General features: G+C 36.9%; 1 protein-coding gene, 1 long non-coding RNA gene and 1 pseudogene across 3 annotated transcripts; all 3 read right to left on the bottom strand.

Moving 5' to 3' along the window:
- Window positions 1-1,417: 1,417 nt before the first annotated feature.
- LOC131334272 (uncharacterized) lies at window positions 1,418-2,309 on the bottom strand. The gene is made up of 3 exons (XR_009202100.1): window positions 2,278-2,309; window positions 1,548-1,650; window positions 1,418-1,442 (listed from the first exon to the last, which is right to left on the bottom strand). It is a non-coding gene; the product is annotated as an uncharacterized LOC131334272 (long non-coding RNA).
- Window positions 2,310-6,356: 4,047 nt separating this feature from the next.
- Window positions 6,357-13,186, bottom strand: LOC131334269 (beta-glucosidase 12-like). Of its 2 annotated transcripts, none has more exons than XM_058369211.1 (13): window positions 12,761-13,186; window positions 12,596-12,665; window positions 12,444-12,502; window positions 12,251-12,326; window positions 10,908-10,985; window positions 10,700-10,787; window positions 10,109-10,364; window positions 9,815-9,930; window positions 8,782-8,999; window positions 7,958-7,989; window positions 7,236-7,338; window positions 7,028-7,130; window positions 6,357-6,711 (listed from the first exon to the last, which is right to left on the bottom strand). In XM_058369211.1, exons 1-13 carry the CDS (start codon window positions 12,917-12,919, stop codon window positions 6,543-6,545), a joined length of 1,527 nt encoding a protein of 508 aa, XP_058225194.1. In that variant the 5' UTR covers window positions 12,920-13,186; the 3' UTR covers window positions 6,357-6,542. The 2 variants fall into 2 exon arrangements, with proteins under 2 accessions (XP_058225194.1, XP_058225195.1); XM_058369212.1 differs by having other exon boundaries at window positions 12,596-12,686; window positions 12,761-12,863.
- A 3,617-nt stretch (window positions 13,187-16,803) lies between these two features.
- On the bottom strand, window positions 16,804-23,566 carry LOC131334271 (beta-glucosidase 12-like; annotated as a pseudogene).
- Window positions 23,567-25,852: the final 2,286 nt, after the last annotated feature.

The following is a 25,852-nucleotide window of genomic DNA, read 5'->3' as shown; positions in this document are numbered from 1 at the left end:
GGAAGTTATGGGTTTGAGTCGTGGGAGTGTTATCGTGAGGGAGGAATTGTTGGGCCCAGAGTGCCTCTATGGATTTGGTTACACAATGTCACACTCTGCGACTGCTCTAAAAACTGTTTTGCGGGTGCAAGATCGAATGCCATAAAAGACTTAATTGAAGCTCACTCTAATGCTAATTGAGTTTTGGAGAGATGGTGAAAAAACGATCCCACAAACCCAAAAAAGATGATGCTGGATAGATGGTTCTAGTTTCCTCAAGTCCTGCCACTGTGTGAATGGGGTCTACTGCTGTCTGCTGATAATGCTCTGCTTAGGTTCACTGCTTTTGGATTAGGCTGCCTTTTGGGCCTTTTACCAGTAAGATTTTTCGTTGGATGCCTTTCTTTTCTTTTCTTGGTCTCATATTATGCTTCAACCTCACCTTCAAGTCTAGACAGCGAGGTACAAGCTGTATCATCAACTTGGCAAAAAGTTGCTTAATCAACGAGAGTGTTCTGTGCTAAAACTTTGAGTCACGTTTTACACATTAAACGAAGTTGATGATACGATAGGCCGGGCCGTGACACTACACTTGGACAAACATGAATCACGACAGTCCAAAAATCTTACAGGGAGTAGATTCGGTTGAAAAGATTTTACGGTAATGATTCCGAAGCTCAAATACATATTGTAAAACCCAATAATTGTAAACATCAAGTCTCCAACGTCGCAACAAAAATACTTACCCAAATGCATTCACGTATTGATAGATCCAAACAAAGTAGAGATCGAGACAATTGATGAATTGATAGGACAATTATATATCTGAAGAGAACATGCCTGGACTAGCCCTAGCCCTAGCCCTAGCCCTTGCTCCTTGAGATTGACCTTCTTAAACCAAAATGCTGAGCCCTTTGGGTATCTTTTGAGGTCTTCGCGGTAATTAACATAGCCCAATCCATACCTTATGGTATAAGTTTAACCAGATCCCCATTCAAAGTTATCTACAAACGCTCATGCAAAGAACCCTTTTGCCTTCACACTAGCTTTGCCAATTACATTCCAAGTAGGTATAATTAGATGCTGAAGAATCATTGTCACTAAATCAGTCGAAACAAAATATCGGGCATTCTCGTATTTTTAGCTGCAAAATTAGAGCCAATTAAGGTTGCATAGTCAAACTTGTCAGCGAAATTATTAACTAGCCTTTAACAACTTTGGTATCGTACGTTTAGAATTTCAGATCCAACACAAAAGTTTAGACTATCAGGTGAAGAGTCCTCACCATTACATTAAGCGATAATTCATTCCATATTCGACTGATGTGAGACTTATTTAATTAAAACTGATAGTGTAAACAAACTTGATGGCATTTTGAACAGCCCCAAGGTGGCGACAGTATAAATAAATTCTCAAATAGTCTTTGACTCTTTTAGTAGTCACGTTATTGGCATCACCCATGTCTGACAGCATAAATAAAGTTTCAGAAATCAATTACTAATGGAGTATATATCACATAAACAAATGAATAAACGGTGGAAAAAATATGACAATGTTGGCTTGATTACCATTCTCTGTAATGTAAATTAGAGGATCGTTGTACTTCTCCCTTGCGTGGATTAGAAGATCCTGAAGTCCTTTTGGGAAGATGTAAAAGGTACTTACCCCTGTCTGTAAATTCATTTGTTTACAGTTAATTTTGTGCGTGTCCATTCATGGATTGTATAGGAAAATGAGTGAAGCACATATATCTGGACAAATTTTCAGGGATAGATATATTAGGAGCTATCTACGTACATGGATTCCATAGGATACTTGTGGGTTTCGATATCTTGTGTAATCTATGCATATTGCACTGTTCTTAACACATCTGTAATGACTACAACATTACTCATATATGTATTTAGTATTTACGATGCGTTCATGTTGGCTTTTGCATCACTATTCGTACGGTTTATTGTCATTTTTTTTATTCGAAAAGCTTATATGCACAGATGGAGTTGGAACAAATTATAGAAAAAAAATTTGCGGGGCTTACCTCAGGTCTCACAAAGATGATATGAAATGTTCATTTTTATTAAAACATTTTTGATGGATTCCTGTAAAAAATCATCTCTCTCAGATATTGGTAAAGGCTTTTTTTAAATTCGTAGCCCGAAATAGACGAATTTTTGAATGCCTTACCAATATCTGTTAGAGATGATTTTTAACAGGACTCCATAAAAAAATGCTTCAAGAAAAATTAGCAGTTTGGATCATCTTTGTGGGATGGGGAGAGTATTTGGTTGATAATCTTACCGGATTTCCAATGAGTTTCACGTTGCACTCGCCCGCAATAATGAAAAAACATTATAAAAGACAAAAGTTGTAAAAATAAAAAAGAATGAAGTCCTGAAAATTTGAAAGAATAAAGTGCTCAATGGAAACGATTTTTTCATAGAGCTGGAATAGTGAAAGTGTCCAACTTTTTAGAACAGAGGGAGTAGAGTATATTTTTGTGCGGCGAACTTACTTGTAAGAATGGTGAGCATATCATTTCCATAGCTAATGTTGATTGTGTTAGCAACAGGAACATTGATTGCATAAAATCCGGTGTAGTAATTTAATCTAATGAAATCGCAAGAACCCTTCACCAACATAACTTGCTTAGGAGTGAATTCTGACAACCTTTTTCCCACGATCAAGCGCATGGTTTTTTGGTAGTCACCGTAGATTAATGGGTTCATAAACCTGCCCAAAAAACTTCCACATAAGTAATGTTCATATAACAATGCTCAATTATTTCAATTTTTTGCTTGCTAGTATCATTTTTTTTATAATACTTTTTTCTCGTTCTCTCTTCTATATTCTTTCGAGTCAAAACAGCGATAGAATGTGAAAAACCCTTTGCTTTCATACATTTGCCTGTCCCGGCCTTTTTCATTTTTGTTTTGGCGACGATGTTAATTTTCTGAACTTTCAAATAAACTAAGGTACGTTGGGTCTCTTGTATTGTCTCAATGGACTAAACGGACTAAAACTATAAAAACATTTCGAAACATTTTATTCTCCTCACATTCGTCAACTATATATAAGTCCATTTAAAGAAAACGATTACTCGTCTAAAGTTCTTAAGCTATGACCAATGTAATTTTTAGAGGAAACCCATGCACCCTATGTTTTTAGTGTGCAAGCCCTAGAGAGTCTTAAGTCCAGGTAACAATTCGAGTTTCCAACAAAATGATAAAGGGAAAATAAAATCCCTGGCATCGCACCTCATCAGAATCTTGTGTTTGTAATCGTTTAACGAGCATTAATGGTCGTCTGAAAATAAAAAAAGGGGCAAGTCTAGAGTCACTGCACCAAAGGCCACCGCACGTCATGTGATACGCATTCCGATCCCCGCAAAAATGATCTGAGCCGCCCAATAATTTTTAAAAAAAACTAGTCGGCCTGTGAAAAATTAGCTCAATCCGATGTATAGGTGTTCGATCCAATCTTTCTATTTTTGAAAATTTGAAAAATTCAATCTTTCCATTTTATTCAGATTTTTGAAACATAAGAATATTGGATCAAGTACCTACACATATCGGATTGAGCTATTTTCTCATAGGCCCACTAATTTATTTTCTTACAATTATTATTATTTTTTTTTACATTTGTCAGTTTTAAATCAAACTTTTGTTAATTATTGGTTCTTCTTGATGAGAAGATTTGGCAAAATAAAAATTTATAACTTTTTACCATTTTTTTTTTGAAAATATCCATAATTTTGCACTTTTAGCTTAGTTAAAAAGTGTTAAATTCTGGATATTTCTAAAATTTTTTTTGGATAAAAGTTATAATTTCTTAGTTTTCCGATTCGTTTCATCGAGGCAAACTAAAAATCAACAAAAATTTGACACAAAACTAGCAAATGCAAATTCTTTTTTTGAATAAGGAGGACAAAAAAACCCAAATTTTTTTTTTTTGGGAAACTATGCCTAATTCTTGATAATCTTTTTTCTCCAGATAGAAGATATTATTGCCCTTTGTTTTGTGCTTAAAACGTGTGTTTAGTAGGGCTGCACAAAAAATTCGGTGAACCGTGAAACCGATTCGGACCAAACCGATCCGTGTTTTTTGGATCTTGTCCATGGATTAATGGTTCGGACACGGATTCGAAAATTAAAAAACCGTTAGATATGTATTAGGATTGAATTTTTATTTGAAAACCGCGGATTATCCGAGCCGGACTGTGAGATATTTAAAAAATTAAAAAATATAATATATATGTACGGAGCGGTTCCAGGGATCTTTAAAAAAACCTCTAAACAACCCCCCCCCCCCCGTTTCCGGATTGAATTTTGATGATCCGACCCGCTTAATGTAATCAGAACGTGATTTTAAGGGTACCTGCTAGAAATTAGCAAAACAAATGACTGGGAAGGGCTTCATCCAAACAGTTTTTTATTGAACTTTATTGAATGATTCAATAAAAAACTGCTCAAATCAAGCCCTTCCCGGTTATTTAATTTTTTTGCCAATTTTTCGCGGACACTCTTAAAATCATGTTCTGAACACATTGAGCGGCTCGAATCATCAAAATTTGATCGGGAACTATAAGATTAAGATTTGGGGTTTTTTTTAAGAGGTTTTTTTAAGAGTTCCCGGAACCGCCCCGATGTAGGTAACATATAAGTAAATAATTATAGTTGTACACCTATTTTTATAAATATATATGGAACTTTTTATTTTATTTTATTGAAGTGCTTTGCTTTGCTGTCTTTTGTTTTATTGAACTTGTTTGTTGGAACTGTTTGGGTATTCAAATACTTTGCTAGTTTGCTCGAACCTGGAATCATGTACTTTGGCGACTTTGCCGGAACCTGGAATGGTGTCTTAGTTGACTGGAACTGTTTTTTTTATTTTATTGAACTATTTTTTATTGTTAATTGATGCAATCCGTGGACAAAATCGGGACCGAATTACCGTGACTCACGGTTTGGATTGCAACCGAACCGTAAGACTTTTGGTCTAGACAGGAATTTTATTTTCAAAAAACTGTAACTCGTAGGATTCATAGGAATCCAATCTAATCCGAACCGTGCGCAGCCCTAGTGTTTAGGGGTTTGTCCAGATTTGTTTGAAACGCAATTTTTTTTATTAATCTTTGACATTGTTACAAAGACTAATAGAAACAAGAAGAACAACATCATATTTCTAAACTAAGTAAAAACAATCTTTTGCCCAGTCTGAAACTCAAACCCTTGATTGGCAAAAAAACCAACCAAGAAAACCCAATGGGGTTCGTCTTGATTAATTCCTGATTTATTTATTCCTGATTCATCGTGCACTTAAACTATTTGAGCCATCAAGCTTGGTCGAAATGGTGATTGAACTAGAACCACTTTCCAATGATTTTTTTAATTTTTTTTAGAATAACAAAAAGAATTTTATTAATCTTTGAAAACAAATTACAAAGATTAAAATGATCCAAAATACGAAACATGAAAGCAGAATAGGAGTGAACCTACAAAAGAAGGCACCCCCTGCTTCGCCAATCAAACATCGCTAGGAACCAGAAGAGAAAATAACCCCCCTTGGAAGGTGAGAAGCCAACCAAGGCTTAAAAACCCTTTAAGGCATGGAGTGCCTCCATAGATTTGGTTACACAATGTCACTTCCTGCGATCGCTCTAAAAATAAACTTGCGCTTGTGATGTCGAATGTCATAAAAGACTTAATTGAAGCCTTCCCTAACACCAATTGATTTTATCAGAGATGTTGAAAAAACAGTCCGACAAGTGATATCAGAGCCATGAAGTCATGGGTTTGAGTTGTGGGATCGTCAATTGTTTGGCCCAGAATGTCTCCATGGATTTTGTTACACAATGTCACTCTCTGCGACCGCTCTAAAAACTGTCTTGCGGGTTTAATGTCGAATGCCATAAAAGACTTAATTGAAGCTCTCTCTAACATCAATTGAGTTTAAGAGAGATGATGAAAATGCGGTCCGACAAACCCAAAAAAGATGATGCTGGATAGATGGTTCTAGTTTCCTCAAGTCTTGCCACCGTGTGAATGGGGTCTACTGCTGATAATGCTCTGCTTAATTAGGTTCACTGCTTTTGGATTAGGCTGCCTTTTTGGCCTTTTACCAGCAAGATTTTTCGTTGGATCTTTTCTTTTCTTGGTCTCATATTATGCTTCAACATCACCTTCAAGTCTAGACAGCTAGGTACAAGCTGTATCATCAACTTAGCAAAAAGCTACTTAATCAACGAGAGTGTTCTGTGCTAAAACTTTGAGTCACGTTTTACATATTAAACGAAGTTGATGATACGATAGGCCGGGCCGTGACACGACGCTGGGGACAAACATGAATCACGACAGAAAAAAAATCTTACAGGGAGTAGATTCGATTGAAAAGATTTTACGGTAATGATTCCGAAGCTCAAATACATATTGTAAAACCCAATAATTGTAAGCATCAAGTCTCCAACGTCGCAAGAAAAATACATACCCAAATGCATTCACGTACTGATAGATCCAAACAAAGAACATGCATGGACTAGACCTAGCCCTGCCCTACCCTAGCCCTTGCTACTTGAGATTGAACTTCTTAAACCAAAATGCTGAGCGCTTTGGGTATCTTTTGAGGCCATCGCGGTAATCAACATAGCCCAGTCCATACCTTATGGTATAACCAGATCCCCATTCAAAGTTGTCTATAAATGCCCATGCGAAGAACCCTTTCGCCTTCACTCCAGCTCTGCCAATTACATTCCAAAGTAGGTATAATTAGGTGCAGAAGAATCATTGTCGCTAAATCAGTTGAAAAAAAATATCGGGCATTCTCGTATTTTTAGCGGCAAAATTAGAGCCAATTAAGGTTGCATAGTCAAACTTGTCAGCGAAATTATTAACTAGCCTTTAAAAACTTTGGTATCGTACGTTTAGAATTTCAGATCCAACACAAAAGTTTAGACTATCAGGTGGAGAGTCCTCAACATTACATTAAGCGATAATTCATTTCATATTCGACTGATGTGAGACTTATTTAATTAAAACTGATAGTGTAAACTAACTTGATGGCATTTTGAACAGCCCCAAGGTGGCGACGGTAGAAATAAATTCTCAGATAGTCCTTGACTCCTTCTTTAGTTGTCACGTTATTGGCATCACCCATGCCTGAAAACATAATTCAAGTTCCAGAAATCAATTACTAATGGAGTGTATATCACATAAACAAATGAATAAACGATGGAAAAAATATGACAATGTTGGCTTGATTACCATTCTCTGTAATGTAAATTAGTGGATCGTTGTACTTCTCCTTTGTATAGATTAGAAGATCCTGAAGTCCTTTTGGGAAGATATAAAAGGTACTTACCCCTGTCTGCAAATTCATTTGTTTACAGTTAATTTTGTGTGTGACCATTCATGGATTGTGTAGGAAAATGAGTTAAACACATGTATCCGGACAAATTTTTAGGGACAGATATGTTAGGAGCCATCTACATGATTCCACAGTATGCTTGTGGGTTTCTATATCTTGTGGAATCTTTGTGTACTGCAAAGGTTCTGAACACATCTGTAACTGCAGCATTACTTATATATGTATATACGATGCCTTCATGTTGGCTTATGTACGTATCACTATTCCTACGGTCTATTGTCATTTTTTTATTCGAAAAGTCCATATGCACAAATTGAGTAGGAACAGATTCTACACAATTTTTTTGCGGGGTCCACCTCGGGTCCCTAAAAAATAATTTGAACTGCTCATTTTTATTAAAACATTTTTCATGGATTCCTGTAAAAAATTATCTCTTGCAGATACCGGTAAGGGCTTCTTTAAAATTTGTTGGCCAAAATAGACAAATTTTGGAAATGCCCTTACAGATATCCGATAGAGATGATTTTTTAACAAAAATTCATAAAAAAATGCTTCAAGAAAAATGACCAGTTCAGATCATCTTTGCAAGATTGAGGGAGTATTTGGTTGATAATCTTACCGGATTTCCAATAAGTTTTCCGTTGCGCTCGCCTGTAATAATGAAAAAACATTAAAAGAAAGAAAAGTTGAAAGAGTGAAAAAGAGTTAAGTCCTGATTTCTTTTGAAATTTTGAATGGTGGATTTCAAAGCCAAAAGATATGGATGGAAAAAAGAAGAAGAAAGGAAGTGAATCTAAATTGAATCTCTTTTCTAATTTCGCTTGACACGGTATGCATCATACTAGACTTTATCTCATGTCACTCACCTTAGTTATCCAATCTTAATTGATCAATTTTTGTCTTGATGTTATGAATGATTTCTCAAATGCTAATTTTTTTAAACAAATCTTATGAACATATGACGATTCGGAAAGATGCATTCTGTATCAAAACCAAAAAAGAGTGTGTTGGATCTTCATTTGTTCGGTTTTGAAGTGGAAATGGATGCGTTGCAGGCCATACCTCTATTGCACTCTCACCAGTTTGATCACCATCCTCTTAGCTCTATTATTCACCTTTTGGAGATGTGCGGGCCGGGTCCGTGAGGTTTGCCATGTTAGGCGTGAAGCTAACCAATGCGCAGATGGGCTAGCAAAGAAATCTTTTGATTTATGTAATCAAGTTTACGTTTCTTTAGTCGAACCTCCCATGTTTGTTTTGCAACAATATTTAGCTGATTCTGTAGAGGTTACATACCCCAAAACGGTTTATGTTTGAGTTTTTAGAATTTCGTCTGTTTCAAAAAAAAGAAAAGAAAAAGAAGTACTTCCATGCCTTTATATAATCCAACCAAACCGACTTTCACTTGTATTTAATACTTGTATTTTTGTGGGGCGAACTTACTTGTAAGAATAGCGAGCATATCATTTCCGTAGCTAACATTGACTGTATTAGCAACAGGAACATTAATTGCATAAAATCCGGTGTAGTAATTTAATCCGATGAAATCGCAGGAACCCTTCACCAGTGTAACTTGCTCAGGAGTAAATTCTGGTAACCTTTTTCCGACAATCGAACGCATAGTTTCTGGGTATTCACCGTAGGTTAATGGGGTCATAAACCTGCCCAAAAAAACACCCACATAAGTAATGTTCATATACACAATGCTCAATTATTTCAATTTTTTTTTTGCTTATTACATCATTTAATGTTCATATAAGTAAAGTTCTCCCTTCCACATTCTTTCGAGTCAAAACAGCGATAGAATGTGAAAAACCTTTGCCCTGCTTGCTTTCATATACTAATCGCCTGTCTTTTTTCATTTTTGTTTTGGCGACAACGCTAATTTCTTGAAATTTCGAACAAACTAAGACTGGGTCGTATTGTCTCAACGGACTAAACGGGCTAAAACTCAAGAAATATTTAGAGACATGTTATTCTCCTTGCATTCATCAACTAAAAGTCTATTTAAAGGAAACAATTACTTGTCTACAGTTCTTAAGAATGGGGGGCGATCACTGTCTGTCTCAACAATGGTCCAGATTTGAAATTTTTTTTTTACAAGGAAGAGTTAAACTCTTCTCTCCCCCGGATTTTTTTTTAAACCCCCCCCCCCCCCCCCCCCCCCCCCCCCCCGAAGTTTTTAGTGTGCCCTAGAGTCTTAACTCCAGGTAACAGCTCTATCCGTTTTGGAATTTGAGGGGAATTTTTTTTAGAACAATGAGCGGAGAGAGACAAATTTTGAGACCTAAGTTTTTAGTGTGCCCTAGAGTTATTAGAGACTTGCCCAGAGATTTTGAGACCCCAAACGAACAAGGCCGATTCCAACAAAATGATAAAGAGAAAATAAAATCCATGGCATCGCACCTCATCAGAATCTTGTGGTTGTAATCGTTTCACAAAAGTAACACTTAAATTTTTGAAAGTATTTACCCACCATCCATATGTGAAATCGAGGGCCCGCTGAGCTGCTTTGTCATTAAGTTTTGAATTGGAGTATGGAAGAACCCATTGACATATAAGTGTAATCCCAATCTGGCCCTTTTGAGATACCTGTGCAGTGTCTCACATATCATATGAGATAGTACCTTGTACACCAAATTTTTATACAAGGATATAAAATCATGGCAGTGCTTTTTTTATGGAAAAGTCTTTCTTTTTCCATTGGTAAATATGAGTATAGGTGATTCCAAATTTTAATACACCATTTTTTTTATTACTGCGGCCTCACCTGAAATTTCTCTTTGTAAACTTTAGCTGCAGCTCCGTGAGAGAGAAGCATGTGGTGGCCCACTATATAAGGTTCAGTGGCCGAATCTCCGGCGGGGCAATCATTGTTCATCCAGGCCGAGCAACGACCCGGTGCGAGGGACCCAAGGTCATAGCCTAGATAAACGAATGTCCATGGCTCATTCAACGTGATCCAATGCTTTACCCTATCCCCAAATTCTTTGTAGCAAAGCTCTGCAAAATCCGCAAAATCGGCCCTGCCAACAAAATCAATCACTAGGATTGTCGTTTAAGTACTTTATATAAGAAAATTTACATTAATCGATTTATCACCAATTTAATTACCCTAAATTTATAATTCTTAAATTGTAAAATGAAATACATGCAAACTACTAGTATTTAGAAAAAGAAGGATATTTGAATATTTTTTATCTCTAGTGATTATTTTCAACAATATTGCATGACCGCGAATGGGTGCTAGCTATTGGAAATAAATGTCTTCTCAAATTAAGGATTAATATCATCATGGTGAAAGTGAAAGTGAAAGTGAAAGTGAAAGTGAAAGTGAAGAGGTGGTTTGTCCGTAGCTTACACAATGCGAGGGCTCAAGAAGCCACCATACTCATCTTCAAGGGCTTGGGGAAGATCCCAATGAAACAATGTGATGAAGGGTTTCAAACCTGTGTATTTAATTACATAGACAGAATTAAAAAAGTTGGTGAGATCAAGAGGCTTTCTGATCATATTAGTTGAGTAAAAAACGAAAGAGAGATAGGGAGGTTGAACGCATAGAATAGAACCATTTGATATGAGTTCATTGATGAGATTGTTGTAGAAGGCAACCCCTTCCTTGTTCACTCTTCCGCTTAACTTCCCACCTGAGCAGTATCAAATTAAAAATAAATTAACTAGCTAGTATAAAATTCGATGGGCTAAAGAGGGACTTCGGTAAACATTATTCAAGGGTGCTCAGGGTAATTATCTTCTCTTCTGAAGGAATTTATTTATTTATTCTCATATCCAGTACTAAAGATTTTAATAAGAGCATCCATAATGGTAACAACCAAAATTAATAACCAAAATGTGTTACGTCAGCATTTGATTATCCATTTAGTCCATAATCAAACTTAACAATCTCTACTTTCACATTGATTATTTTTGCATTCCTAACCAAAAAAATTCCACAATACACAATGCACATTTGTCTAATCGTAAACAAGTTCTAATTACGCACCCGACCACACCAAATTATTCGTTTCGATGAAACGATTCCAATGTGAGGTGTTTTTGAGTTATTGAGTTTGGTTGTTGAGTTTGAATATTGAATTTGCTTATCCAAATATATTTGCTTATTACAATGGGATGCTCTAAGAAACGTCTCTAGATAATTATCTGCTTTGAGTCTCTCTTTCCGGAGGTTTTTGTAACCATTTTTGGGTTCCCTATGTTTGGCAGTGGTGATTTAGCGATCTCGACAGATCCGCCATAGGTGGAAATCAGTTTGCTTTTGAATTTTGAGGATTTTAAACCGTGCATGTGGAACTCGGACAACGCGTGAGCTGTTGATCGGAACCCATAGTAGAGTAGAGCTTTCGGGGTCTATCCTTATGCGGGATCATGTTTGTCCGTAGGAAAAGGCATGCAAGTAATATAACTATCTTTGCGAGATTATGTTAGGGAACATGCATGGTATGTATGCAAGACCATTCGTTGTTTGGTCTCGATCTTGTTTCTTGGGGGTTTTATGGCTTGATTGTACGTGCCCTTGTATCAATGAAAATTATGGCAAGAAAGAAGAAATGTGTGGTCGGAGTGGGCTGTGCTACTTGCACCGACAAAACCCCTACCGATGAGATATCAACGAGCACGCGGGGCCCAATTCTGAAATTTGAATGAAAAAATGAAAGATTAGATCGAACACTTACACATATCAGATTGAGCTAATTTTTCTTGGGCCCACTCGATTTTTTCAAAATTATTGAACGGGTCGGATCATCTGTGCAGGACCCAGAGTGGGTCCCGCGTGCCCGTTAGTACCCGATCGGTAAGGGTTTGGTCGGTCCAAGTACCTTTTTCGATAAAAAAAAATAGGGGGGCGGGGGTTGAAACCCACCCCTGTGCTAAAAGGTTGAAAATTTCTTACGAGGTAGAATTCTTGCCCATGAGATTGAGAATCTGAAAGCATCCATTCCCATAAACTTCATTAGCTGTACATCTTCCTGTTTCATTAGTTTCACACATTTCGATCAGTACCGTAAACTGGCTAAAAAGGAGTGCAAAAAATATAGTGATGCTAAAATTCATATTCAATTATTACCTAAAATTCAATCCCTTACCTTATAACGGTGATAAAAATCGACGGCTACGTCTCCGTTGCTTCGATTGGCAATTTTATCTGATCACACAATCACATAGTTCATTAGCTTTCGGTTAGAGAAAATGCAAAGCTTCCTAAGTTCAATCCTAACACATGAGAGAGAAAATTAACCTGGATACTTGTGGGTGAAAATGTCATATATACTTGGACCTTTGCCACCTTCTTTCCAAGCACCTTCAAACTAAAACACACATATTGCACACTAAATCAACATAAAAGTCATATATCCACTTAGAAATTACAAATACTCCACAAGATATCGGGTTAAAAAAAAACCTGGTAGGCAGACGAGCCAGTTCCAAACACAAAATCAGCTGGAAAGCTAGTACGGTTATAAGAAGAGGAGACCTCAGTCGCTACTGAGTCATGAGCCCATGAGTACTTGATCATCAGGACTAAGAGTACTCCCCAGAAATGATAGCCTTGAAGTGCCATGCCCAATGTTTGTTTCGAAAATTATGTTTGTCACACCCTTTCAAAAATTATATATATAGACGCGCGAGCCTCGCCACATATCTTAATGCAAGAGTGAAAATTAAGGCCTTGAAAAATATTGAAGACTCTTACAGCAAATATCCACCTACCCTCTTTTGTGGACTCACTAGCTTAGCCTGATCATCAAGACCTAAGGCCGTGTTTTGATGACAGACATCTTAAGGGGAAATGAGCGCGTGATTTTTGAACTCTAATTAAGATTCTTCTGTTCGGGTAGAACTCGAATAGGAATATTATTGAGGAGGAATGAGAATGTGATGTCATACTTAATTACGTACATGATTCCGAAATTTGGGAGGGACAGCAATAGGACTGTGATGCCATACTTTCAGAATTCTCACCTGCAAACATCCCTTTCTATTTCGTCAACTAATTTAAAAATTTCTTAACATAGGGTATTAGACTTTATTTCAGATCGTTGATCTAAGCTACTCAAGTTTAGTTAATATAAAATATAGAGACTACTCCACTTATTGCCAATTGATTTTAGGTTGGAACCCTCCAAGAAATCTAACATATATGGAATTAGAGCTAGGTCTTGGTGGCCTCACCTCACGTGGTCGAGTCTCTGGCACCCGAGCAAATCTCCTGGTCTCCTCAATTTATAACTCCACGTGCATCCGAGCTGCACGTGAAGAGAAGTATTAGACTTTATTCCACATCATTGATCTAAGCCACTCAAGCTTGGTTAATAAAATCTAGAGGCTACCCCACCTATTGCCAATTGATTTTAGATTGGAATCCTAAAAAAAATATAACATTGGCAAAGAAATCAAACAAAGGTGGAAATATTTTCGTGGTTAGCGATTCAAGATGGGGTCCCAACGAGATCAGTGCTTTTCAACCGGAATATCATTCAAGAGGGCCAACTTGTTTCCTGCCCTTTGTGTTCCTTGCATCTCGAAACTCCGGATCATCTTTTCTTGCACTGTATATTCTCTTGGAATATTTGGTCTCATATTTTGGATTGGTGGCATGTTTCGTGGGTTTGTCCTAATTCGTTGGCAGAATTGGCTACATGGTGGTTTGACAACGGGTTTAGGAATTTGGAGAAAAATATATGGGAAGCTTCTTTCTATGCCACTTTGTGGTCTTTGTGGCTAGGTCGGAATGATCTCGTCTTCAACAATGCAACATCGAGTGTGGAGGTGGTAGGAGAATTGGTGAAAGCTAGAGTTGCTATGTGGATGAAAACCAAGTTTGGTATCAAGGTTTATTCGGTGGAGGAGTTTAAGTTGTTTCTTGACGGTATTCGTAAGCTCAAATTGTAGTTTTGATTGAGGTGTAGTGGCTGTCCAACTTTCTGTTGGATGGGCTACTCACTTTCTTCTTTTGTCTTGTTTCCCCTCGATGTACCCTTTCGAGTTATTTTAAAAAGTTTCGTTTGCCGAGAAAAGAAAAAAAAAAGAAATCAAACAAAGATTCCACGGATTTGTTTTTCCCTTCAAATCTTGAACGAAAAAGATGCATATCCTACTAGCCTTAATTAATGATAGTCTGAACCTTATCTGGGTGCAAAATTAGGAAACTACAGTATTATTCAATAATATTATTGGCGTAATGATAGATGCCATTTATATTTTTATTACCACGGCGTACGCATTTCTTTCACTCTATTAAATAATTTAACACATGGTCAGAAAGATGTGCCCAAAATGTGAAGAAAACTGATCGAGGGAATAACAAGTAGGAGTATAAAATTATGAATTAGACAATATTTCAACATCTCCGTTCATGTGGTAGTAGAAATAATGGTTAATTAGCCAAAGGACAATGCGTTGTAGGTACAACTTACGAGTCTGGTCTACGAAATCAAGTAGTATTTTGTATTGGAAAGACGAATTTATTTCTCTAATTAAAGTAAACATGTTGATTTGTAAAGGAGTATCAAGAAGTTGTAGACCAGAATATGCTCTCTCATTTTTTCTTTTCTTTTTTCTTGGACAGTTGAAAATTATCATGTCCATGTGGTTTGGGTTACTATAAGTTAGCAGGCCATCTGATCAGAATTTGGGACTTCATTTTATGGGGGCTTTATGAGTTTGGGGGCTTTTGTTGGACTAGGCAGCCTGTAGGTTTCTAGCAAATTGGGGGATACTGCTGACCTTCATCCGAATCATCCAAATGTGTTTTGGACGGTCAGAATTTAAAAAAACTCTTCTGGAAAAAGTTAGACTCTTTTCTGAAATAATTTTCTTGAAATTTGGACCATTAATTATCGAGATGGACGGCCTGAATGAGGGACAACACCTATGCTGACCTTTGAGGTCAGTAGGATCCCTGGATTTAGGTTTCTAGCTCGTTCATTGAATCTTTCGGTTTTATTCCTCGCTCCCACTTCATTAATCCTAGCTTTACGCTCGGTCTCTTGAACTTTATTACTAGTTTCGGATATTTCAGAAGTCGCTTTCGTGCTTACGCTTTTGCTCATGCACTTGCATTATGAGACTTGGGTTTCTAGTGAATATGGTTCAAAACACAACCTTAAGGAATTGTTTCAACCCATTTTGTTCCTTGGGATTGGGAGTCTTGGGACAATAATGCCAATAGGTGTTTATCAGGATCCAAACAAGGGAAGAGTTAAAAAATAAGTCCGACTCGTACAATAGAAGAATATGAGCTTTTTGGATTAATCCGCAAATATTTTCAAAAAAATAAATAAAGATTAATCTGAAAATTTAATAGATGCCTCTGTTTCTATTATACCCAGAAGCCAATTATATGCATTATCCTTCCCTTGTAGAAGCTTGTTGAACCAAATAGCAGAGCATTTGAGGTGTCTTCTCGACCTATTGTTGTAGTCCACATAAGTGATCCTGTTTATACCCAAATTTGGCATCAAACTGAGGGCTAGCACTGATGAGCCATTTAATTGGGATTAAATTAAATTAAATTTAGATCAATAAATGTGGGCTTTTGGATATAAATTAATAGGCCACATTAATCTAGTTTTGTCAATATTAGGCCCAATTAATTTGAATCCAAATGGAGCATGGGACTTGGCTAGCTTTTTGAGCTTTGTTAATGGGAGTTTTAGTTGGGCAATCTAGAAGGATACCATACCATGGGATCGAAGGGGAATCCGGGAGGAGAAACTTTTATGTATACGGGGGATAGGAGGGGTGGTGGGGTTCTCCTTCAGTCTATTTTTAATTTTCGGCCATTTTCGAAATATATTTTGATGATCGGGTCAGTTCACTTTGTAGATCTCGGCGAGAACATTAATAATACCAAAAATTGTGTTTATCAAATTTTAGTAAATACATAATCGGCACACATGAAAATTGCAAAAAAAATAAAAATTGGGCTGCAATTCAGTGTGTTTTTTAATCTAATTTTTGTTTTCTTCAATACTCATATTCTCATGTGCCGATCGTGTATTTATTGAAATCCGATGAACACAATTTTTGAATGATTAATTTTTTCGTCGAGATCTACAAAATGAGCGAAGCCAATCATCAAAGTGTGCTCGGAAAATGACCGAAAAATTGAAAACGGACCGGAGGGAATATCACCACCCCTCCTATCCTCGGTATACATAAAAGTTTCTCATCAGGGAGTACATGAATGAAACCGATTTTCAAATGCATTTCACTTAGGTCAAATGGCCCATTATCTTCTAAGACTCACGAAGAGATCGAGGAAGCGGGTGATGGAGTTACCAATTCGTGGCTCCATGACTTGTGATAAACTTCCAGTACTGCCCATAACCGTCAGCCATGTGACACATGTGTCGAAATTGAATAAACAAATAGGAAAGAAATGAGTACGAACTTACCCAAAAAAAAGAAAAAAAAAAAGAAAAAGAAAAGTGCACGTAATTAAGATCATTAAAGATGGACCAACTGTAACTTATTAATTTCATATAGATCCGAACAAAGTGGAGGCAACTGAGTTGATAGGACAATTAACAGAGGCACATGGACTAGAACTAATTAAACCTTGCTACTTGAGATTGAACTTCTTAAACCAAAATGCTGAGCGCTTTGGGTATCTTTTGAGGCCATCGTGGTAATCAACATAACCCAACCCATACCTTATGGTATAACCAGATCCCCATTCAAAGTTGTCTATAAATGCCCATGCGAAGAACCCTTTCACCTTTACATCAGCCCTGCCAATTTACATTCCAAGTAGATATAGTAATTCAATACAGAAGAATCATTGTCACTAAAGCAGTTGTGACAAATTAAATATCATGTGCATTCTCGTATTTTTAGCTGCAAAACTAGAACCAAGGTTGTCAGTGAAATTATTAACTAGCCTTGACAACTTTGGTATCGTTCAGAATTTCAGATCCAACACAAAAGTTTAGACACGGAATACGGTGGAGAGTCCTGATCAACATTACACATTAAGCGATAATTCCTTCCATACTCGATTGATGTGAGACTTATGTAATTAAAACTGATAGTGTAAACTAACTTGATGGCATTTTGAACGGCCCCAAGGTGGCGACGGTAGAAATAAATTCTCAGATAGTCCTTGACTCCTTCTTTAGTTGTCACGTTATTGGCATCACCCATGCCTGAAAACATAATTCAAGTTCCAGAAATCAACCAAGGGTAAATTAAGGGTAATGGGATTTGTGTGAAGATTTATAGTATATATGACAGAAACAAATGAATAACGGTGGAAAAAATATGACAATGTTGGCTTGAATATTACCATTCTCAGTAATGTAAATGATCGGATTGTTGTACTTCTCCTTGTGTAGATTAAAAGATCTTGAAGTCCTTTTGGGAAGATATAATTCGTACTTACCCCTGTCTGCAAATTCATTTGTTTACATTTAATTTTGTGTGTAATCATTCATGGATTGTAGTAGCAAAATGAGTGACACACATATATCTGGAAAAAATTTCAGGGACAGATATGTTTGGAGCCATCAACATGGATTTCACAGGATGCTTGTGGGTTTCTGTATCTTGTGGAATCGATGCGTATTGCACGGTTCTGAACACATCTGTATTTGCAGCATTACTTATTTGTATCACTATTTGTACGGTTTATTATCATTTTTTATTTGAAAAGTCCATATGCACAGATAAAGTAGGAGCAGATTCTACACAGGTCTTTTGAGGGGCTCACCTCGGGTTCTGCAAAGATGATCCGAACCGCTTATTTTTTTTTTCAAAACATTTTTCTACGAATTCCTTTAAAAAATCATCTCTCTCACGTAACGGCAAGGGCTTTTTCAAAATTCGTAGGCCGAAACAGACGAATTTCGGAAATGCGCTTACCAATATCCAATAGCGACGATTTTTAACAGGAATCCATAAAATAAAATAAAATAAATTTGAGAAAAATGAGTGATTCGGATCATCTTTGCGGGACGGAGGGAGTATTTGGTTGATAATCTTACCGGGTTTCCAATAAGTTTTCCGTTGCGCTCGCCTGTAATAATGAAAAAACATTATAAAAAAAAAGGACAAAAGTTGTGAACATTGAACAACTGAAAATCAAAAAGAATGAAGTCCTGATTTCTTTTGAAATTTTGAATGAAGGATTTCAAAACTAAAAGGTATGTATGCAAAAAAAAGAATGAAATTGATTTTAGATTGAAATTCTCCAAGAAATCTAACTCTTTTTTTTTGCAAGTGGAGTAGAGTGCAGTTAGTGTCTCCTTTATACTTTCATGCACATGGACAAAGTTCGATTCACATAAGCACACATCCTTCTCCCCAAGTCCCCTTAGGATAGAAAAGATTAGGTTTAACGAATGACAAAACAAAAAAACAAAATAAAAAGGTTATAATTTTTTGATCAATTTTTGTCTTGAAGTTACAAATGATTTCACAAATGCTAATTTTTTTGTTTTTTTGTTTTTTTTTACAAATCTTATGAATATATGGCGATTCAAAGAGATGCATTCTGTATCCACCCAGCGTGTGTTGTAGCACTTCCTTGCCCGTATATAATCCAACCAAACCGACTTTCACTTGTTTAATAGTACTCCTTCCGTCCCAAAATATTTGTCCGGTCTGCAAAACGGGGTGTTAAAAATAATACAATTTTTGCAAGAAAAAATCAAAAGTTTTTTAACAACTTACTAGATATCAATGAGTATTTTTAATTTGTGAAAAAGTTTGAATTTTTTCTTGAAAAAATTGCATTATTTTTATCACTCCGTTTTGCGGACCGGACAATCATTTTGGGACGGAGAGAGTATGTTTTTGTGGGGCGAACTTGTAAGAATAGCAAGAATATCATACTCGTAGCTAACATTGACTGTATTAGCAACAGGAACATCAATTGCATAAAATCCGGTGTAGTAATTTAATCCGATGAAGTCGCAGGAACCCTTCACCAACGTAACTTGCTCAGGAGTGAATTCTGGTAACCTTTTTCCAACGATTGAGCGCATGGTTTCTGGGTATTCACCGTAGGTTAACGGGTTAATAAACCTGCCCAAAAAACACCCACATAAGTAATGCTCAATGATTTCAATCTTTTGCATTTTTTTTTGCAAATCTTTTGCGCACCAATTTAAAGATCATAATTATTTCGTTAGTTCGAGAAAAAAAAAATAGCACTTGATTTTTGGAAGTATTTACCCACCATCCATACGTGAAATCGAGGGCTCGTTGAGCTGCTTCTTCATTAAGTTTTGAATTGGAATATGGTAGAACCCATTGAGATGCAAGTGAAATCCCAATCTGGCCCTTTTGAGATGCCTGTACAAATGATAAACATTATATCCAGTGATTATCCCTTAATCTATACCCATCAGATTTAAAATTTCTGGAGAAATCAGTTAGAGTCGTATATAAGTACTTTTAGTGGTAATAACTGATCAAAATTATTTTTTTGTTGTAATAAGAAAATAATGTGCAATATATGTCTCCCATTTTCTCTAACGGCACTCCCTTTCTCTCACAAAATAAATCACCTAATAGAGACACAAAGAAGAGTGTCGTTAGAGAAAAAGGAAGTGACAAAAAATCTCTCCCCTTTTTTTTCCATTGGTAAATATGAGTACAGGTGTTTCCAAATTTTAATATTTTTATTACTGCAGCCTCACCAGATATTTCTCTTTGTAAACTTTAGCTACAGCTCCGTGACAGAGAAGCATGTGGTGGCCCACTATGTAGGGTTCAGTGGCCGAATCTCCGGCGGGGCAATCATTGTTCCTCCAGGCCGAGCACCGGCCCGGTGCGAGGGACCCAAGGTCATAGCCTAGAAAAGCGAATGTCCATGGCTCATTTAACGTGATCCAATACTTTACTCTATCCCCAAACTCTTTGTAGCAAAGCTCTGCAAAATCCACAAAGTCGGCCCTGCAAACAAAATCAATCACAAGGATTGTCATTTAACTACTTTATATTAGAAAATTCACATTAATCGAATTATCACCTGTTTACCCTGAATTTATAATTCATAAATTGTAAAATGAAATACGTCCTAATTACTAGTATTATTTAGAAAAAGAAGGATATGTGAATATTTTTGAGCTCCATCAGTCTATATTGCCAGTTAAAATTAAGTTTTTTTGAGTTTATATTGTTCAAATTAAGTCAACATCTTAAGTACAATGGAGCTGGGTGTTGAAATTAGAGAATGATTGTGCTGGGTATTCGACTTTGGAAATGGATCCTCTCTAGTCCCACGGACAGGAGGAAACAATGGGACCGTTCATTTACTGCAATCGATCTACGGTTGAGATGTATTTTTACACTATTAGAAAATCAGAACCATTAAATCTATCAATGGACGGTTCCGATCTAGACTTTTTCGGCCAACCCAAACCATTGAACTGGAGAGGAGCCGGAACCTTCGACCTTAGATTGAAAGTGGTCCAAATCACGTACTGAGATTAACAAATTTAGTAGTAGTACAAACTTGTGAAAACATTAGTAGAAGGTATTCGATCATACTAGTATAAGACTACCCAAGTCAAAGGCAGAGCTGCTGGAGGGTATCCTTTTCGATCTGTCAAAAGTTACATATGAAAAGGGGGGAGATTGAAAATGATTATCTATTTGATATATACCAGCGATGGCTGTCGATACCTAAACTAGGACATTGTTCGGTTCCTAGCGTCTTGGTCGCAAACAGGGGTGGAGGGAGTTAAAGCCCGGGCCACGTGCTCCTTTGGAATTTTTTCACCAATTATTTTTTGCGTTAAAAAGTAATTATTTCTCAAAATATTTAGATAAAAGTGCAAAAATTTTACTTTTTCGATTTCTCTCGTCGATACGAATCAATATCCCAAAAAAATTTGGCGCAAAACTAACAAATGCGAAAAAAAATTCCAATAAGAAAAAAAATTTCAGATTTAGGTTAAGTCTAAAAGAACGGAGCCTAAGGATTATAATTTGGTGAAAGTGAAGAGGTGGGTTGTACGCAGCTTACACAATGCGAGGGCTCAAGAAGCCACCATACTCATCTTCAAGGGCTTGGGGAAGATCCCAATGAAACAATGTGATAAAGGGTTTCAAACCTGTGTATTTAATTACATAGACAGAGAATTAAAAAAGTTGGTGAGATCAAGAGGCTTTCTGATCATATTAGTTGAGTAAAAAACGAAAGAGAGATGGGGAGGTTGAACGCATAGAATAGAACCATTTGATATGAGTTCATTGATGAGATTGTTGTAGAAGGCAACCCCTTCCTTGTTCACTCCTCCACTTAACTGCCCACCTGAGCATCAAATTAAAAATAAATTAACTACTCCGCATAAAATAAATTTCGATGGGCTAAAGAGGGACTTCGGTAAACATTCAAGGGTGCTCAGGGTAATTATCTTGTTCTCTGCTGAAGGAATTTTTTTTCCATATCCACTACTGAAGATTTTAATAAGGGCGTCTCTAGATTATCTGTTTTGTTGGCTATGGTGATTAAGCAAATCCTCGACGGATCCACCATAGGCGCGCGGAGATCAGTTTGCTTTTGCATTTTGAGGATTTTAAACCGTGCATGGGCCCGGAACTCGAACCATTCGTGAGCTGTTGATCGGAACCAATGGTAGAGCTTTCGGGGTCCATCCTTTTTAATTAAATGTATTAAAACAACAAAATATATATTATTATTGATAAACTCGGCAAATTAAGGGTGCATCAAGGTAGGAAGAAGAAGGGGAGAAGGAGAAGAGTGAAACAATGCTCTAGATGTACGGGAATAATTTCTCTCCTATTTTTTATTCATTGATCTTCTTAGGAAGTATGAGTAATTAATTAATTCAATCATGCACCGTAACAATTCATCTGTTAGAAAATGTCTTACGAGGTAGAATTCTTGCCCACGAGATTGAGAATCTGAAAGCATCCATTCCCATAAACTTCATTAGTTGTACATCATCCTGTTTCACCATCAGTTTCACACATTTCAGTACCATAAAGTAAACTAGCTAAAAAGGAGTGCAAAAAATATAGTGATGAGCTGCATGCTAAAATTCATATTTAAATTTTTTTTTTTTGGTAATGCAGGGTATCCCTGTCCAAACTTGCATGCATCTCGATTTAATTTCTACAACCCCTCACATAGGTGTTTATCACGCTTACGCGGTCATATTTAATTATTACTTAAAATTCAATCACTTACCTTATGACGGTGATAAAAATCGACAGCTACGTCTCCGTTGCTTTGATTGGCAATTTTTTCTGATCACACAATCACATAGTTCATTAGCATTCGGTTTGAGAAAATGCCAGGCTTCCTAAGTTCAATTCTAACACATGAGAGAGAAAATTAACCTGGATACTTGTGGGTGAAAATGTCATATATATTTAGACCTTTGCCACCTTCTTTCCAGGCACCTTCAAACTAAAACACACATATTGCACACTTAAATCCACATAAAGGTTATCCACTTGGAAATTACTAAAATACTCCACAAGATATCAAAATTAAGATTTAAAAAAAAAAAAAACAACCTGGTAAGCAGATGAGGCAGTTCCAAACAGAAAATCAGCTGGAAAGCTAGTACGGTTATAAGAAGAGGAAACCTTAGGTGCTACTGAGTCATGAGCCCATGAGTTTATCATCAGGAGTACTAAGAGTCCCCAAAAAAGATAGCCTCGGAGTGCCATGCCCAATGTTTGTTTCCAAAATTATGTTTGTCTCACCCCTTTATAATAGGAATGGTAACCCAAGAGCGCTAGTGCCTAGTTGTAAAATTTTTTGATATAAACAATTATAGACAAATCTCGCCGCATATCATTTAAAAATATTTGAGACTCTTACAGCATCCACCTACCCTCTTTTGTGGACTCGCTTGGCCTGATCATTAAGAGCTAAGGCGGTGTTTTGATGGCAGACATCTTAAGGGGAACAAAAATGTGATTTCTGAACTCTAAAATTCGTTGGCAAATCTCAAGTAGGATTTTTGGGACTGTTTATCCCTGAGTTTTGATGTGTTGATGGTAGTTTGTAGATAGGATTTGGTTGTATAGATCCTGTTTTGTAGGGGTGTTTACCCTATTGTTTTTGGAATTGGTTGGTTATAAAATGATCAATTTACAGATGAAAAAGAAGAAATATTATTCATTGTCTTTCATTTTTAGTTAGTACTTTATATCTTTTGAGATTGCAGATTATAGGTAAAAATATACAGGGTAAGAATATACAATTTGGGCAAATTACTGCCTTGTGTTTTTCTCGTTTTACAATAGTTGGATGATTAGTTTGACTTTGTCCAAGATATTTGTAATGAACTCCATTGTATAAGTGCCGATGGGCTATGATTACATAATCTAATATATCCATTTTGTCAAACCCAAAAAAAGAAGATAGATGCTTACTCCCTCCGTCCGGATTTAATAGTCATTTTTTAGAGTTTATATTATTTTTCAATTGATTATATCTTCCAATTTATAATATTTTACGTACGTGATTTTGAAAACATTATACTATAGATCCAATCGAGATCTATCAACCAAGATCCATATTCGATATAAAATTCATTACGGATTCATAGATATAACCCATTTTTTAGCCGGTTAAAATAGAACTAGGGACAATTAAATCCGGACGAAGGGAGTATTTTTTTATTACCATGACGTACGCATTTCTTTCAGTCTATTAAATAATTTCACACGTGGTCAGAAAAATGTGCCGAAAATGTGAAGAAAACTGAGGGAATAACAAGTTGTATAAAAATATGAATTAGACAAGATTTCAACATCTCCGTTCATATGGTGGAAAAAAAAAAAGGTTAATTAACCAAAGGAAAATGAGATGTAGGTACAACTTTTTTTTTCTCGGCAAACGAAACTTTTTTTTTGCTCGTAAGATGTAGGTACAACTTACGAGTCTGGTTTACGAAATCAAGTATTTTGTATTGGATAAACGAAATTATTTCTCCGATTAAAGTAAAACATTTTGATTTTTAAAGGAGTATCAAGAAGTTGTGGAACAGAATATGCTCTCTCATTTTTCTTTTCTTTTTTTTTTTGGACAGTTGAAAAATGACCATGTCCATGTGGTTTGGGGTACTAAATTGACAGGCCATCTGATCAGAGAATTTGGGACTTCATTTTATGGGCAGAAATGATATTGGTACCGACCTCCCGGTACCGAAATCGTACCGCCGGTCGCCGGTGGGCCGTCTCCGGCCACCGGACGGCCGATCCGAGCCGTCCAAAAATTTTAAAAAAAAAAAACGAGGGGGCCAGCGCGGGAATCAACGGCATCCGAGGTGTGTAAGGTGCTTGATCGGAGCACCCTTTTTTCGTGTATATATATACATATATACACGAAAAAAGGGTGCTCCGATCAAGCACCTTACACACCTCGGATGCCGTTGATTCCCGCGCTGGCCCCCTCGTTTTTTTTTTTTAAAATTTTTGGACGGCTCGGATCGGCCGTCCGGTGGCCGGAGACGGCCCACCGGCGACCGGCGGTACGATTTCGGTACCGGGGAGGTCGGTACATGTAGCACTACTCATGCTTTTATGGGGGCGTATGAGCTTGGGGGCTTTTGTTGGACTAGGCATGAGCCTGTAGGTTTCTAGCTAGTTCACAGAATCTTTCGGTTTTATTCTTCGCTCCCATTTCAATCCTAACTCTACGTCTGGTCTCTTGAACTTTAGTACTAGTACTTTCAGAAGTCGCTTCCGTGCTCCCACTCTTTTGCTCATGCACGTGCATTATGAGACTTGGTTTCTAGTGAACATGGTCCAAAACACAACGTTAAGGAATTGTTTCAACCCATTTTGTTCCTTGGGATTGGAAGTCTTGGGACAATAATGTCAATAGGTGTTTATCAAGATCCAAACAAGGGAAGAGTTAAAAAAAAATAAGTGCAAGTCATCCGATTGAAGAATATGTGCTTTTTGGATTAATCTGCAAAATAGATGCCTCTCTTCCTATTATACCCAGAAGCCAATTATATGCATTATTCCCTTGTAGAAGCTTGTTGAACCAAATAGCATAGTGTTTGGGGTGGCTTCTCGACCCATTGTTGTAATCCACATAAGTGATTTACCCAAATTTGGCACCAATTAAACTAGGGCTAGCTAGCATTGACGGGCCATTTAATTGGATTTAATTAATTAAATTTAGGTCACTACATGTGGGCGTTTGGATGTAAATTAATGTGCCACGTTAATCTTGTTTTGTCATGATTAGGCCCAATTAATTTTAATCCCAATGGAGCATGTCATCGTGGGAAATTCAATTGGATTATCTCATCGCTGTAAATCTCATAAATGAAGGAGCCCTAGCGGAGGACTCGAAGATCCTTACGGCCCACACGGGTTCTACCCTTGTTCATATCTACCGTGAGGCGAATCAAAGTGCGGATCACCTCGCGAGATTGGGAGATGAACAAGAAGAGGACCTGGTTGAAGATTCTAGTCATTATGTTGCATGCGAAGTTTAATCAAGAGGAGAGATTATTCAATGCTCCAGAAACAATGCTTTTCCCTCTCA

The sequence above is a fragment of the Rhododendron vialii genome, chromosome 7a (genome assembly GCF_030253575.1).
Source record: "Rhododendron vialii isolate Sample 1 chromosome 7a, ASM3025357v1".
Taxonomy (NCBI): Eukaryota; Viridiplantae; Streptophyta; class Magnoliopsida; order Ericales; family Ericaceae; genus Rhododendron; species Rhododendron vialii.
Note: the sequence above shows the minus strand (reverse complement) of the source record. Positions and strands in the feature narration are given on the sequence as shown.